We start from the raw sequence: 14,431 nt of genomic DNA, 5'->3' as shown, positions 1-14,431 counted from the left end.
AAAGTTTTTCTGGGTCATGAGTCTGTGGAACTCTTGTCCCAGAAGCGTAGCCATTGTTCTAAGTTATAAGTGGCTTGCACCTTGAGCAAAGGGTTGAAAGGCTATTGAGGATAGGTTTGGAAAGAGTTAATCTGATCAGCCATAATCATGAACGAAAGAGACTTTGCTTGCTCTGTCTCACTCTTGTGGGCAGCTCTGAGATCCAGTTAATAGGACGGCACGGTGGCTCAGTGGTTAGCACTGCTGCCTCAGCACTAGGGACCTTGGTTTGATTATACCCTTGGGCAACTGTCTGTGTGGAGCATGTTCTCCGTGTCTGCGTGGGTTTCCTCCAGGTGCTCTGGTTTCCTCCCACAATCTAAAGATGTGCAGGTCAGGTGAGTTATCCATACTAAATTGCCTATAGTGTTAGGTGCGTTAGTTGGAGGTAAGTATAGGGTGGGTGAAAAGGGTCTGGGTGGGTTACTCTTCAGAGGATTAGTGTGGACTTGTTGGGCTGAGTGGCATGTTTCCATACTGTGGGGAATCTAATCTAATTCCAATTTCCCATCTGTTTGCATGTGGAGGATGCATCGATTGTGATATGTGGAAGAAAAGAAATCACGGGGCCACTCTTGAGCAATGGGTTTTTGTTTTTTTTTTTTTTACACACCAAACACTTTTCTCTCCCTCCAGTTGAATTTGGTGGTAACCCACTCGGTGAATTCGGGGTTTTACAGGATATATATCCACAGCTTTGGCTTCAGCCATTTACTCCTGATCTCGCTGTAACACTGTGGCAGGTGCTGTGTACAGTGTTTTATTTTAATAACCCTGGTGCCTTGCTTGCAGACTAGGTGTTCTTCCTTTCACCTATTCACCCACTTTGCCCCAGCAGCATGCCCATCCTTGACCAAAGTGTTGGGGGGAGGGGGGGGGAAAGCAGTGAAGTGGGGGTGGGCTAGGCAGCAAAGCGGCCTGCTCTGACCACCATTGGGCCAGTGGTTCTTGTGGCTCCACACCTGGCTGTGTGGAGACTGGGAGACCAGTAAGGACTGCAGATGCTGGAAGTTGTAGTCAATAGCAAGTCAAACAGCCTTCGAGGAGCTGGAAAGTCAACATTTAGGGCCAAAACCCTTTGTCAGGGCCTGCTTAATGGCTGTCTGACCTGTGCGTTTCCAGCCTCCCATCTATTGACTGTGGAGACCGGTTCTGTTGCCAGACTCTTTGGAGAGTCAAGAAATCTGTTTCAGCCATTATAATGAACCCTCTACCTCTCCTCCTAAAACTAGATATTGAATTGAGCATTTTACCAAAGCTCCCTGTGGTGTCGATCGGCAATCTCCGCTGAGCAAGTTAATCGTAACTTCTGTGACAATACAATTGCTTTCCCATCCCGTGAGGAAGGGAGGGAATGACCAAGCTGATAACTGCTGTTGCTACACTGTTGTGGTTTGTTTGTTTGCCTTTAATTTACAAGCTTTTAAAGCACTACATATCTGTACCAATCCCTCCGAACCTGAACGAGCCTGCTTTATAGCCTTCCTGACTTCACCACCTCCTTTCTTTTTTGATTAGAAAGTCTAAAATGTGCTCTTTCTCTGTACTGCCATTTGAGAAGATCATGGCTGACTTGGAATGCGAATCCTAACTCCACATTCTTCCCTGTCTCGCTTTTTAAACCTTGTTGGTCAAAAATCTATACGCCTGTCATGAAAGTACTGAATAAAACAGCCTCCATCACATACTCTCTCTGGGAAGTATTTTGAAATACATTGAGAAATAAATTTCTCCTCCTCTTTGTAATAAACTTGGAGACCTCTTGTTTTAAACTGTCCCCTAGTTCAGCGCTCTCCCTGGAGAAGCAGCTTTTCAGCATTCTCTTTCCCATCTCTTCAGGATCTTTGAGTTTCAGACCACCTCTTATACTTCACTCCAATGGATACAGCTCACCTTTCCCTCTGATCAGAGGCAAGGTTCACTTGACCAATCCCTGCCAATGTCCACCCAATTTCCCCCCCCCTCAAAATTTGTAACTTCTCTAAAGTTGTGGATCACCATACTTTCTAGTATTTCTGAACTGCACCCACCCTGTAGAACAACCAGACTCTAGTTGTACAGCACAGAAAAAGACCCTTGGCCCAACTCGTCAATGCTGACCATATATCCTAACCTAATCTTGTCCCATTTGGCCCATATCCCCCCTCAACCCTTCCTATTCATGTACCCATCCAGATGTCTTTTAAATGCTGTAATTATACCAGCCTTCTCCACTTCCCCTGGTAACTCATTCCATACACCTAATGCCCTCTGTTTGAAAAAGTTGTCCCTTTGGTCCCTTTTTAAATATAATCTCCTCACCTTGTAAACAAATGCCCCTCTAGTTCTGGACTCCCCTACCTCTGAGAAAAGACTTTGTCTAGTCACCCCATCTATGACCCTCAATTTTGTGACCCTCATAATTTTGTAATCCTCTATAAGGTCACCCCTCAGCCTCCGATGCTCCAGGGAAAACAGCCCCAGCCTGTTCAGCCTCTCCCTGTAGCTCAGATCCTCCAACCCTGGCAACATCCTTGTAAGTCTTTTCTGAACCCTTTCAAGTTTCATAACGTCTTTCCTATAGCAGCGAGACCAGAAATGAATGCAGCATTTCAAAAGCAGCCTAACCAATGTCCTGTACAGCCACAACATGACCTACTGATTTGCTATACTTGTGGACTGAACAATAAAGGCCAGCGTGCTTTCTTCACGATCCTATCTACCTGCAGCTCTACTTTCAAGGAACTATGAACCTGCACTCAGAGGTCTCTGTTCAGCAGCACCTCCCAGGATCTTAACACCAATCGTGGAAGTCCTGCTCTGATTTGCCTTTCCAAAATGCAGCACCTCACATTGATCTAAATTAAACTCCATCTGCCACTCCTTGATCCATGTGGAAACTGGGCATTGTCCAGGTAATGGGGAGAGTACCCATGGAAATTCATTGCAGTGCATTCCTCACTCAGACCAATGGATGTCCCTTTTCACTGGATTTGCAACTGCTGGTTTGTATCAGTCTACTCTTTACAGGCCTATTTGTTTTAATTCTGTCCCATTTGAAAGAAAACTACACTAGAGGCAGTTAATCCCTCCCCACTAGTTTACCTGAGCACCCATACTGTCACATTTTCTTTTACATTGGAAGCTGTCTTTTTTATGGTAAAGCTGTCACCCAAACAAGGTGAGAGTTCACAGATTGAAGGGAGTTAGTAACCCAGTGAGAGGCAAGATGAGGGTGTCAGTGAGTCAAGGCCTGGAATCTGCTGCCCGAACAGACGATGGAATTCAAATCTCTCCCTGCAATCAATAGAGTTTGGGGGAAATGGGACAGACTGGGCAGGCGGGGGCTGAATGGCTTCTTAGCATATCACTGAATCCTGAGGGCAGCATTGGTCTTCCCAATCCAAAAATGTGGGTCAGAAACCAATCCTATCACCATCTTAGTCTGCCCTGCAAGCCATGAAATGGGGGTACGGTGATTAATTTCAATCCTGCATGCTGCTGTTGATTACCAGTTTAAAAGCTGTGTGCCTATTACCAGCCGTATGTCTTGTCAAGGTTAGAATTACTTTTTGTAAACAGCATGTGCTTTTTCCATTGTTGCTGCCTCCAGCCTGAGTTTTAACAGACATTCAAAACCAGACCAACCCCAAGTATCGTTTGGGGCTGGGGTGGTGAAGGAATTAATGAGACTTGATGTGCTTTTTGCTTTCTTGTAATGAATTATTTAATCTGTCAGATAAGTACGCTCTCTCATTTCCACTTGTAGTTGCCCATTCAGTGGCGTTTCCACTTTGTGGGATACTGTAGGATGTTAGGAGACCAATGGAAGATAGACATAACAAGGACCTGGGGGAAGGGCACCAATTTAGGAGAGTCATTAAACTGTTAACATCTTCATCAGAATATAATTTCTATGTTGGTCTGGTCTATTTTTTTTTGCTATTATTAAATCTGGAACTCCGTCCCTACCCCCAAACCATTCTTCATAGAGTCCCTACAGTATGGAAGCAGGCCATTTGACCCACTGACCCTCTGAAGAGCATCCCACCCTGACGCAACCCCTACCCTATTCCTAGAACCCTGCATTTACCATGGCTAACACACTATGGGCAATTGAGCACGGCCAATCCACCCTAACATGCATGTCTTTTGGACTGTGGGAGGAAACCAGAGTATCTGGAGGAAACCTGTGCAGACACAGGTAGTATGTGCAAACTCCACATGGTCAGTCAAGGATGGAATCCAACCCAGGTCCCTACTGCTGGGCGGCAGTAGTGCTAGCCACCATGCTACTTCATTGGGACTTTTTAGCAGGCAGACTAACGTTTTCTCCCACCGTATTAAGGGAGCTCAAATTTGTTCCCATTAAGGCAGGGGGGCTGATAGAATCATAGAGATGTACAGCACAGAAACAGACCCTTTGGTCCAACCCGTCCATGCCAACCAGATATCTCAGCCCAATCTCATCCCATTTGTCAGCACCTAGCCCATATCCCTCCAAACCCTTCCTGTTCATATACCCATCCAGATGCCTCTTAAATGTTATAATTGTACCAGCCTCCACCACATCCTCTGGCAGCTCATTCCATACACGCACCACCCTCTGTATGAAGAAGTTGCCCCTTAAGTCTCTCTTATATCTTTCCCCTCTCACCCTAAACCTATGCCTTCTAGTTCTGAACTCGCCCACTCCAGGGAAAAGTCTATTTATCCTATCCATGCCCCTCGTGATTTTGTAAACCTCTATAAGGTCACCCCCTCAGCCTCCAATGCTCCAGGGAAAACAGCCCCAGCCTATTCAACCTCTCCCTATAGCTCATCCTCCAACCCTGGCCAACATCCTTGTAGATCTTTTCTGAATCCTTTCAAGTTTCGCAACATCTTTCCGATAGGAAGGAGGCCAGAATTGCACGCAGTATTCCAACAGTGGCCTAACCAATGTCCTGTACAGCCGCAACATGACCTCCCAACTCCTGTACCCAATACTCTGACCAATAAAGGAAAGCATACCAAACACCACCTTCACTATCCTATCTAGCTGCGACTCCACTTTCAAGGAGCTATGAACCTGCACTCCAAGGTCTCTTTGTTCAGCAACACTCCCTAGGACCTTACCATTAAGGTGTGTAAGTCCTGCCAAGATTTGCTTTCCCAAAATGCAGCCCCTCGCACTTATCTAAATTAAACTCCATCTGCCACTCCTCAGCCCATTGGCCCATCTGGTCAAGATCCCGTTGTAATCTGAGGTAACCTTCTTCACTGTCCACTACACCTCCAATTTTGGTGTCATCTGCAAACTTACTAACTGTACCTCTTATGCTCACATCTAAATCATTTATATAAATGATGGAGTAGTGGACCCAGCACTGATCCTTGTGGCACACCACTGGTCACAGGCCTCCAGTCTGAAAAACAACCCTCCACCACCACCCTCTGTCTACTACCTTTGAGCCAGTTCTGTATCCAAATGGATACCAATATACAAATGATGTTTGCCCGTTTGGTTTGTTGGGGGGGGGAGAGAAGAGGGGTGGTTGGTTAAAGTCTACGGAAGCAAGGCAGATGAATACTGAGATGAGACCTGTTGACTGTACTCCTTAAGAGTTTTTCTCCAATCTCCATCAGTCGATTACCTATTGATTCTTGCATTGCTGAAGTGCACAAGTATGGATTGGCATTACACTGTCTGTACTGTGCATTTTTTGTTTGAGAGTAGGAATGAGTGCTCTTCTCAGGCCCCCGTGCTCAACAAATCTTTCCCTTGCTAGAGAATTTATTTTGTCTCTCTCTGTAATCATATGACACTGAGCTCATCCATCATTCTGCTGATGGCTCATTATTCTACATCTCTTCAAATGTTGTCATTGACCTTACTTCAATAGTGACTTGTAATGCATGACCTTTCTTGTACACTCCCTAGAAACAACTGAAATTCTTGTCTGTTCCTTTTTCCTGAGGGTTAATTTGGTTAAACCCTCCCAATCTATTTTGAATAAAAGCCTCTCCCATGAATCCATTCAAAAACATTGTACTCCAAGCCTGTTTGTTGGAACTGCCAGGTACTGCCATGTGGTGTTGAATCATTGAACTGGGATGAGTGTGGGCTTTGTTCTGGTCATCAGAAACCCAAGTAACTGTTGGGACTTGTGTGTTAGTAATGCCTTCAGATTGTCTGATTCAGAAGATTTTTACTGATTCTTTTTAAGATTAAATTAACCATGCAATGTTGCCTATTTTAAGACCAGGGTTAAGCGCCACTAATCTGGTCAATGGGTGGGGAAATTTGGGAGAATTAGCTTTGACTTGAAGGGGACAGACAAGTCATGCCTCGTAGACTTGGATTAGATTAGATTACTTACAGTGTGGAAACAGGCCCTTCGGCCCAACAAGTCCACACCGACCCGCCGAAGCGCAACCCACCCATACCCCTACATTTACCCCTTACCTAACACTACGGACAATTTAGCATGGCCAATTCACCTGACCTGCACATCTTTGGACTGTGGGAGGAAACCGGAGCACCCGGAGGAAACCCACGCAGACACGGGGAGAATGTGCAAACTCCACACAGTCAGTCGCCTGAGGCGGGAATTGAACCCGGGTCTCTGGCACTGTGAGGCAGCAGTGCTAACCACTGTGCCACCGTGCCGCCCACTTAATTGCTAAGTCACATTAGATATTGCTACTAAGTCGACCATGCAATCAACCATATCATAAGCCATTTTTGAGATTCATCAGTTGTTCTGTGTCAGCCAAATTGTCCTTTGCTTCCACATAAGAACAGGATTGTTGAAAGCATCCTTCTCGCAAATATCACAGTAGAAACTTTCTCAACAGAATGTAAACATTCCAGCAATTCATGTGGCTGTGTTCGGACAGGAGGGGAGCAGCTGACTTTCAGGCTCTATTAAAATTCCGACTTTGCTATTTAACCTCTCTCGAACCTCCTTTCACTCTGCCCATGAGGATTTAGTAAGCTGCCAGCAGGATTGCCTCATACCCACCATTTCGGTTTTGCCTTCATTTGATTTTGATCCTTCCCCTCCTGCAAGTGTCATGTGGTGGGAGGAATGACTGAGACTTGTTGCTTTTTTTTTTGCTTTCTTGTAATGAATTATTTACTATCCACCAGATAAGTATGCTCTCCCTCTTCCACCTGTAACACTGTGTGGTTGCCCATTCACTGGCACTTCCACACTCTCTGGAATACTGCAAGATGTTAGGAGACCAATGGGAGCTAGACATACATAAGGACCTGGGGGAAGGGCACTGATATAGGAGAGCCATTAAACTGTTAATACTCAATAGATCTTTACCAGAACATAATTTCAATGTTGATCTTCATTGGCTCACGTTTTGCAGGAAGAATAATATTTTGCCCCATAGTATTGAGAGAACTCTTAATTGCCTATTAGTCAGTTGTACAGCATAGAAACAGACCCTTTAGCCCAACTTGTCCATGTCAACCAGATATCCTAACCCAATCTAGTCACACCTGCCAGCACTTGGCCCATATCCCTCTAAACCCTTCCTATTCACATACCTATCCAGATGCCTTTTAAATGCTGTAATTGTACCAGCCTCCACCACTTCCTCTGGCAGCTCATTCCACACACGTACCACCCTCTGTGTGAAAAGATTGCCCCTTTGGACCTTGTTTTTTTAAATCTTTCCCCTCTCACATAAAACCTATGTCCTCTAGTTCTGGACACCACCAACCCCCACTCTTTCCCCCCCCCCCCCCCAGTGGGGGACAGTTTTCACACTGGTCTATTGGGATCTACATGTCCCTGCCCTAAAAGGGCCATGTAGGAAGGAACCCTTTAAGATGCACACTCCAAATATCAAAGTCTGAGTTAAGTGACTAGACTGGGGGGTGACTTGTCACCTGGTATGGGCCCAATGGGCTGAACAGCCTCCTCTGCTGCGACATTCTTAAGTCTTTCTCTCAGGTGAGAGGTCTACTGCACTCTGGGGAAAACTCTCATCCCCCAGTGTGGCGGTCTGAAAAGGAATACAGTGATTTTTTTTTTTTCCCTTTTTAAGAAAACTGCCTTCCTGTCCCTGTTTTTAAATGAAGTCACCTCCTGTCTTTGCATCTTTAGTTCTGTTCACAGCATTGACACGCTTCCATTGTGCTTAGGACTGTTGTTGAAACTTCCCTTGTCAGGTGAAGCTGATGAAGGAGCAGCACTCCAAAAGCTTGCGATTTCAAATAAACCTGTTGGACTAATAACTTGTTGTCGTGTGACTTCTGATTTTTGTCCACTTCAGTCCAACACCAGCGCCTGCACATTAAAGAATTTTGGACATAGCTTTCTGTGTGCACGCGCGCTCTGAGATGAAGCGTTGTGCATTTTAATCCTTTTTCTCCTGACCCTGTTAATGTGGTTTGCTAACAAAATGCTTCTTCAGTCTGTGCAGAGGTATGGTACATGGATCTGGGACTCCTGGCACAGAGTCGTTGATACTACCACTGTGCTGCAAAGTGTGGTGTCTCAACCATTTTTCGTTCTGCTGTGCATGAGTAGCAATGTTTATTGAGTCAGTTTCTTTCAGATGTAGTGCCTCCCTGCTGAATGAATGAATGCACACGTCACGGTTAAGTATCCTAAACTGTCAAAAGGCTGCCCTGTCACTAGCCAAGTGGCTGTCTCCTGTGCTGACAGGGACATGTTCTTTCTATCAGATGCCAGAGATGAGATGCTGTGTTCCCCCTGGATCCCAAGCACAGCTGTTAGATGCTGCAGAATGTTTTCTCTTTCCCCCTGCCTTTTGTAACTGTCCTAATGTGGTCTGCAAATACAGAAACTGGATCCAAGGCCTCTGCAGTAAACTAGGTAGAAGGAAGTTTCTTCAATTCTCCTTTTCTCATTTCTTCCACCCACCCACCCAAACCCAGCGATTGTGGGGGGTCAAATGAAGAGAGATTGAACAGTTTAGGCCTATACTGTCTGGAATTTAAAAGAATGAGGGGAGATCAAATGGAGGGATTCAAGCTGATTATGGATAAAATGGATGTGCAGTAGATGCTTCCTCTTGTGGGGCGTTCTAGGATGAGAGGTTATTAGTCTTAGGATAAGGAATAGTAAATTTAAGACAGTTGAGGAGAAACTACTACTCGCAAGGGGTTGTGAATCTGTGGAATTCGCTACCCCAAAGTGTGGTGGATGCTGGGACAGTGAGTAAATTTTGAGGAATTAAACAGATGTTTAATTGGTAATGGGTTAAAGGGATGTGGAGAGAAGGTAGGAAAATGGGGATGAAGGGCATACCAGCCAAGATTGCGTCTGCTCTAATTTCAGTGGTGGGGCGGGGCGGTGGGGAGGGGAGAAGGGTGGGCGGTAATGAAGTAAGGGTGATATGAGAAGAGCTTTTTTTTTTGCTCATAGTGTGGAAGCAGCCCATTTGGCCCATCAGGTCCACACTATGACCCTCTGAAGAGCATCCCACCCAGACCCATTCCCTTACCTTATCCCTGTTACGCTGCATTTCCCACGGTCAATCCACTTAACCTGCACATCTTTGGACTCTAGGAGGAAACTGGGGCACCCAGAGGAAACCCACTCTGAGAATGTGCAAACTACACACAGACAGTTGCCAGAGAGCAAAATCGACCCCAGGTCCCTGGCGCTATGCGGCAGCAGTGCTAACTACTGAGCCACCCATTGGTGTTTTTATGTGCAGAACATCAAGTAGTTCAGGTCTAGAATGCATTGCACTGTCTGGAAATGGGATGGAGGCATTCAAGAGGAGCTTTGAATGGTGAATTGGATTGTAATTGAGTGCAGGGATATGGGGGAAAAGGCAGGAGGTTAGCACTAGGTGACTGCATGATGGGCTGAGTGGCGTCATTCTGCCCTGTAACAACTCTGAGGAGTTGAATCCACTATGATACCTCTGATCGGTTTACATTGAAAGCCAGTGGCATATTCTGCTCCCTGCCCAAGTTGCTTTTTACCTCTTCCAATTTTAAAGAAATTCTGTTAGCATGTGTTATCATTTGGACTGAGTTGTACTGAAACTGCTGAGCAGTTGTACCTCCCCCATGAACTATCAGCAGTAAGGGCCACATTGAGCAAAAGAGAGTCTCCAATCAGTCAGTGTGTTGTTAGCAGCTCTCTGGTTGCTTTGCCTGTTGTTGGCCAATTCAAACCAGAGCAGTAGTTGGACTTGTAGATTTTTGAGGTTGGGAGGTGGGGAGAGCAGCAACACATAATGCCTGATCTCCCATCACCTAGTAATGCCTGCTGTATATGCAGGCATGAGGAGCTGATGGAGTTAGACCTGGTTCGGTTGCTATCCTTTCTCCTCTTCTTTGTAAAACAACTAAAGAATCAAGAGATATGTTTAGAACGTAGGAGTAGGCCTTTCAGCCCTTTTAAGTTGCTTCACCATTCAATATGATCATGGCTGATCATCCAATTCAGTCCCCTGTTCCTGCTTTGTCCCCAGACCCTTGGATCGAACCCTTGATAAGATTTTTAACCCAGGACTCGGTCTGATTTAAGCTTTCACTGCACTCTCTCCATATCCAGAATAACACCTTCCCAGGAAAGGAGACCAAAAATGCTCAATACTCCAGGTGGAGTCTGACCAAGACCCTGTATAATTCCACAAGACGTCCCTGCTCCTGTTCATGAATCCTCCCACTATGAAGGCCAACACCATTTACCTTCACTGCCTGCTGTATCTGAATGCTTACTTTCAGAGATTGTCTAAGGACACCCAGGTCTCATTGCACCTCCTCCTTTCCCAATCTATCACCTTTCAGACAATGATCAGTCTTCCTGTTTTTGCTCCCAAAGTGCCTAAGCTCACATTTATCTGTTATACTGCATGTGCCAATTCATGGTGCAATAGACATGTAGCAGTGACTCAGACTCATGTGTGAAGCGATATTTTGTGATTCATTGCTTTCTGAGAGAGAGAATTGGAAAGCCCTGCCTTTTTTGTGTGGCTTTTTTTTTTTGACTACTTGTGTCACTGGTAGTGGGGGAATTTCCTTGCTCTTTCTACTGTTTTGAGCTCTCGATTTCAAAGAGTCTGGTGTTTTTTTTTTTATTTTGTTGCTTGAAGTGGGGGCTGTTTTCTGGCTCCCTTCCCCCTCCACCTTCTGGATGAAGGGCTTATGCCTGAGTGTGAACCCTCCTGCTCCTTGGATGCTGCCTGACATGCAATGGTGGCCCAAAGATGAATTTATTCGCCTCTGCGTTAAACTCTTCAAGGACTAAGCGCTGCCAGCAGTTTAAAGGTTTGGTCAGCGAGACGTAGGTGAGAAAGAGTGGCAGTGACTGGTATCTTTGTTTCCAAGGGTGGCAGAAGTGGGGACCATGAGTCAAGTCGAGGTCAAACTGCTGCCTGGTTTTGGGGCTGGGGAGAGAAGGAAGGTGAAAATGACTTCCTTTTATGTATTGCATAGCATGGTAGTTCTCCTTCAGTCTGCGCACTGCTGCAAGAGAGATAAGAAGCATTTTGATTGCTTTGAATTCTTGAAGGAGCAAGAGTTCAGATGTGTTACAATCCTTTTTTTGTGTTCCTCCACCCAGGTATTAATTGTTCCTCTTGGTTTTTCTCTCCTTTGTTCCAGGTCTCTGGCATTGCACTTATTGTGATTGGTATTCTGGTGCAGACCAAATTGAATGGCACCCTGCACATCACCAGTGTCACTGCTTCCGGAGCTCCTATTGTCATCATCATCGTTGGGGTGGTTATCAACTTTGTTGCCTTCTTCGGCTGCTGTGGTGCCTGGAAGGAGAACTACTGCATGGTGACTACGGTAAGTGGTTCTTCTGCACTGCTTAAACCATCCCCATCAACTGAAATTCCAAATGTAGTCGGCTATTCGCTGACCTGGAGGGCTTTCTAATCAAGAACATCCCTTCTGAGGAACGGTCACTCAACACTGATTTCTTTCCACGGATGCTACCAGACCTGCTGAGCTTTTCTAGCAGTTTCTGTTTTTGCATTACTTTTTTTTGGTCCTAACGATCCAAAAGCCACAATATGGTGCAGATTAGTACGTTTGCAGCTTTCTGTTTTTAACATATTTGATGTTTTTAATGTATGGGATTTGCAGTAACTGCTAGACACTGGTTAGTTGGATTGTGATCATTAGAGTTGTACAGCACAGAAACAGAGCCTTTGGTTCAACTCGTCCATGGCGACTGGATGTCCTAAATAAATCTAGTCCCATTTGGCCCATATCTCTCTCAACCCTTCCTATTCATATACCCATCCAGATGCTTTTTAAATGTTGTCATTGAATCAGCCTCCTCTGGCAGCTCAGTCCATACCTTTGCTTGAAAAAGTTGCCCCTTAGATGCCTTTTTTAAAATTTTTTTCACTCTTGCTATAAGTCTATGCCATCTAGTGTTCCAATGCCCTGCCGCCCCAAAACTACCTTGTCCATTTACCCTACTGCCTACGCTCCAGAGAAAACAGCCCCAGCCTGTTCAGCCTCTCCCTATAGCTCCAATCCTCCAACCCTGGCAATATCCTTAAATCTTTTCTGAACCCTTTCAAGTTTCACAACATCTTTCCGATAGGAAGGAGACTAGAATTGTGTGCAGTATTCCAAAAATGACCTAACCAATTTCCTGTACAGCTGCAATATGACTTCCCAACGCCTGTGCTCAATGCTCTGACCAATAAAGGAAAGCATACCAAGTGCTGCCTTCACAATCCTATCTGTCTGTGACTCTGCTTTCAAGGAGCTATGAACCTGCACTCCAAGGTCTCTTTGTTCAGCAACACTTCCCAAGACCTTACCTATGTGTATAAGTCCTGCCCTGATTTGCCCTACCAAAATGGAACGCCTTGCATTTATCTAAATTAAACTCACTTGGAAGTTTCCACATTTCTCTGCCAGCATTTGGAAAGACTGGTTTGTGAGCTTCCATGTTAGCACTGCCACCCCATGCAGATTAAAGACGACAAAAAACTGCAGATGCTGGAATCCAAAGTAGTCAGGCAGGAGGCTGGAAGAACACAGCAAGCCAGGCAGCATCAGGAGGTGGAGAGGTCAACATTTTTGGTGTAACCCTTCTTTAGGACCCCTGTATTCTTCACTTCTCTTTAGGTTTGTATCTAGCTCTTAAGAGGAGTGTTAGAAGTGGAAGGAATGCATTCCTGTACATGTGAGCAATTTATCCTGGTAACCATTTACTGTCCTGTTACTGTCCTGATATCCGATTTGAGCATTTTGCAATGTTAATCTACGAGTGGAAGAGGATTTCATTAAGTTCTGGTTCGTGTGTTTTTGTTTTTAAACATTTGCATGTGGACTGCAAATGTCACTAATAAGGCCAAAATTTATTACCCATTTAATTTTTTGGGAAGGTGTGGCAAGTTGTTGCTTTGAACTGCTATAGTCTGTTTGCTGCAGACAGCACTCTGTGCTGTCGGGGAACGAGTTCCTTCACTTTCACAAGGTTAAAAGTCCTGAAACTGCAACAAGCTTTTAAGTCTGGATGGTGAGTGGCTTGGAGGGGCCTTCCTTTTTCAGGCAGTGGTGTTCCCGTCTATCTGCTGCCCTTGCCCTTCGAGAGTGTAGATGTCAACAGGTTTGGCAGGTGCTGTCTGAGGAAATTTGGCTAGCTGCTGTAGTTTTATCTTGTGGATTTGGTGTCCGGCAAGTGGGGAGTATTCCATCACACTCCTGACTTGTGCCTTGTCAATGATGGGCAGGCTTTAGGGAGTCGAGATGAGTCACTCCCTGTGGTATTTCTAACCTCTGACCTGCTCTAGTTGCCACTGTTTGTGGCAAGTCCTGTTGAGTTTCTGGCCAATAGTGGTAGGATTTGGCAATGGGTAATGACCATGAATGTCCCAGGCACGGTGGTTAGATTTTCTCTTGACTCAGGCAATGACCATCACAAACGTGAGAAACTAGCAACACTAATGCAACACTTCAACCAAAGCCTGATATGTGAACATGTAGGGCTTTCTTTTTTTCCTTTTTTTTTTTGTTGCAAGACCTGTACAGATGTGATGTCATAAATGGTGGTCTCATTATGACTCGCAATATGATACGGTATCATTTTAAACCCTATATTCCAACCCCCTGCCTTCCCTGCCTGCCCCCACCCAAACTGAGAAGAATAAGGAAGGATGGTTGAGTAGAGCAGGCATGAAATGCAAAGGCTAGTGACTAGTCAGGAGACTGTCCAGTGGTGAGCGGTAACTTGGTGACCAGCTTTAGTGGTCTGGAAGTGCTATCCTTCTGGCCCTCTGCCATCCGGGATTCTGAGCATTTGAAGAGGCTTTCAATTTTGACTTTTGACCCAATTGTGTTTTTGACCAACTTTCTAGAATGAAAAGTATTGTTTCTTGGATGTGATAAAAGAATTTTTTCTTTTTGGTGTAATTATTAGTTGGGTTGGAGGTGAGGAAGAGGGCATAGACCAAT

General features: G+C 45.2%; 1 protein-coding gene across 1 annotated transcript in view; it reads left to right on the top strand.

Moving 5' to 3' along the window:
- Positions 1–14,431, top strand: part of cd63 (CD63 molecule) — a 47,183-nt gene that overhangs the window by 23,721 nt on the left and 9,031 nt on the right. The window contains exon 3 of the mRNA XM_043681786.2: positions 11,612–11,800. Within this exon, the coding sequence (XP_043537721.1) occupies positions 11,612–11,800 (189 nt within the window). The remainder of the gene's footprint in view (positions 1–11,611; positions 11,801–14,431) is intronic.

This window comes from Chiloscyllium plagiosum, unplaced genomic scaffold, assembly GCF_037043375.1.
Source record: "Chiloscyllium plagiosum isolate Xiang-an unplaced genomic scaffold, Cpla_swu_hap1 HiC_scaffold_53X, whole genome shotgun sequence".
Classification (NCBI taxonomy): Eukaryota; Metazoa; Chordata; class Chondrichthyes; order Orectolobiformes; family Hemiscylliidae; genus Chiloscyllium; species Chiloscyllium plagiosum.
The sequence above is the reverse complement of the archived record's forward strand: the minus strand, read 5'-3'. Positions and strand labels throughout refer to the sequence as shown.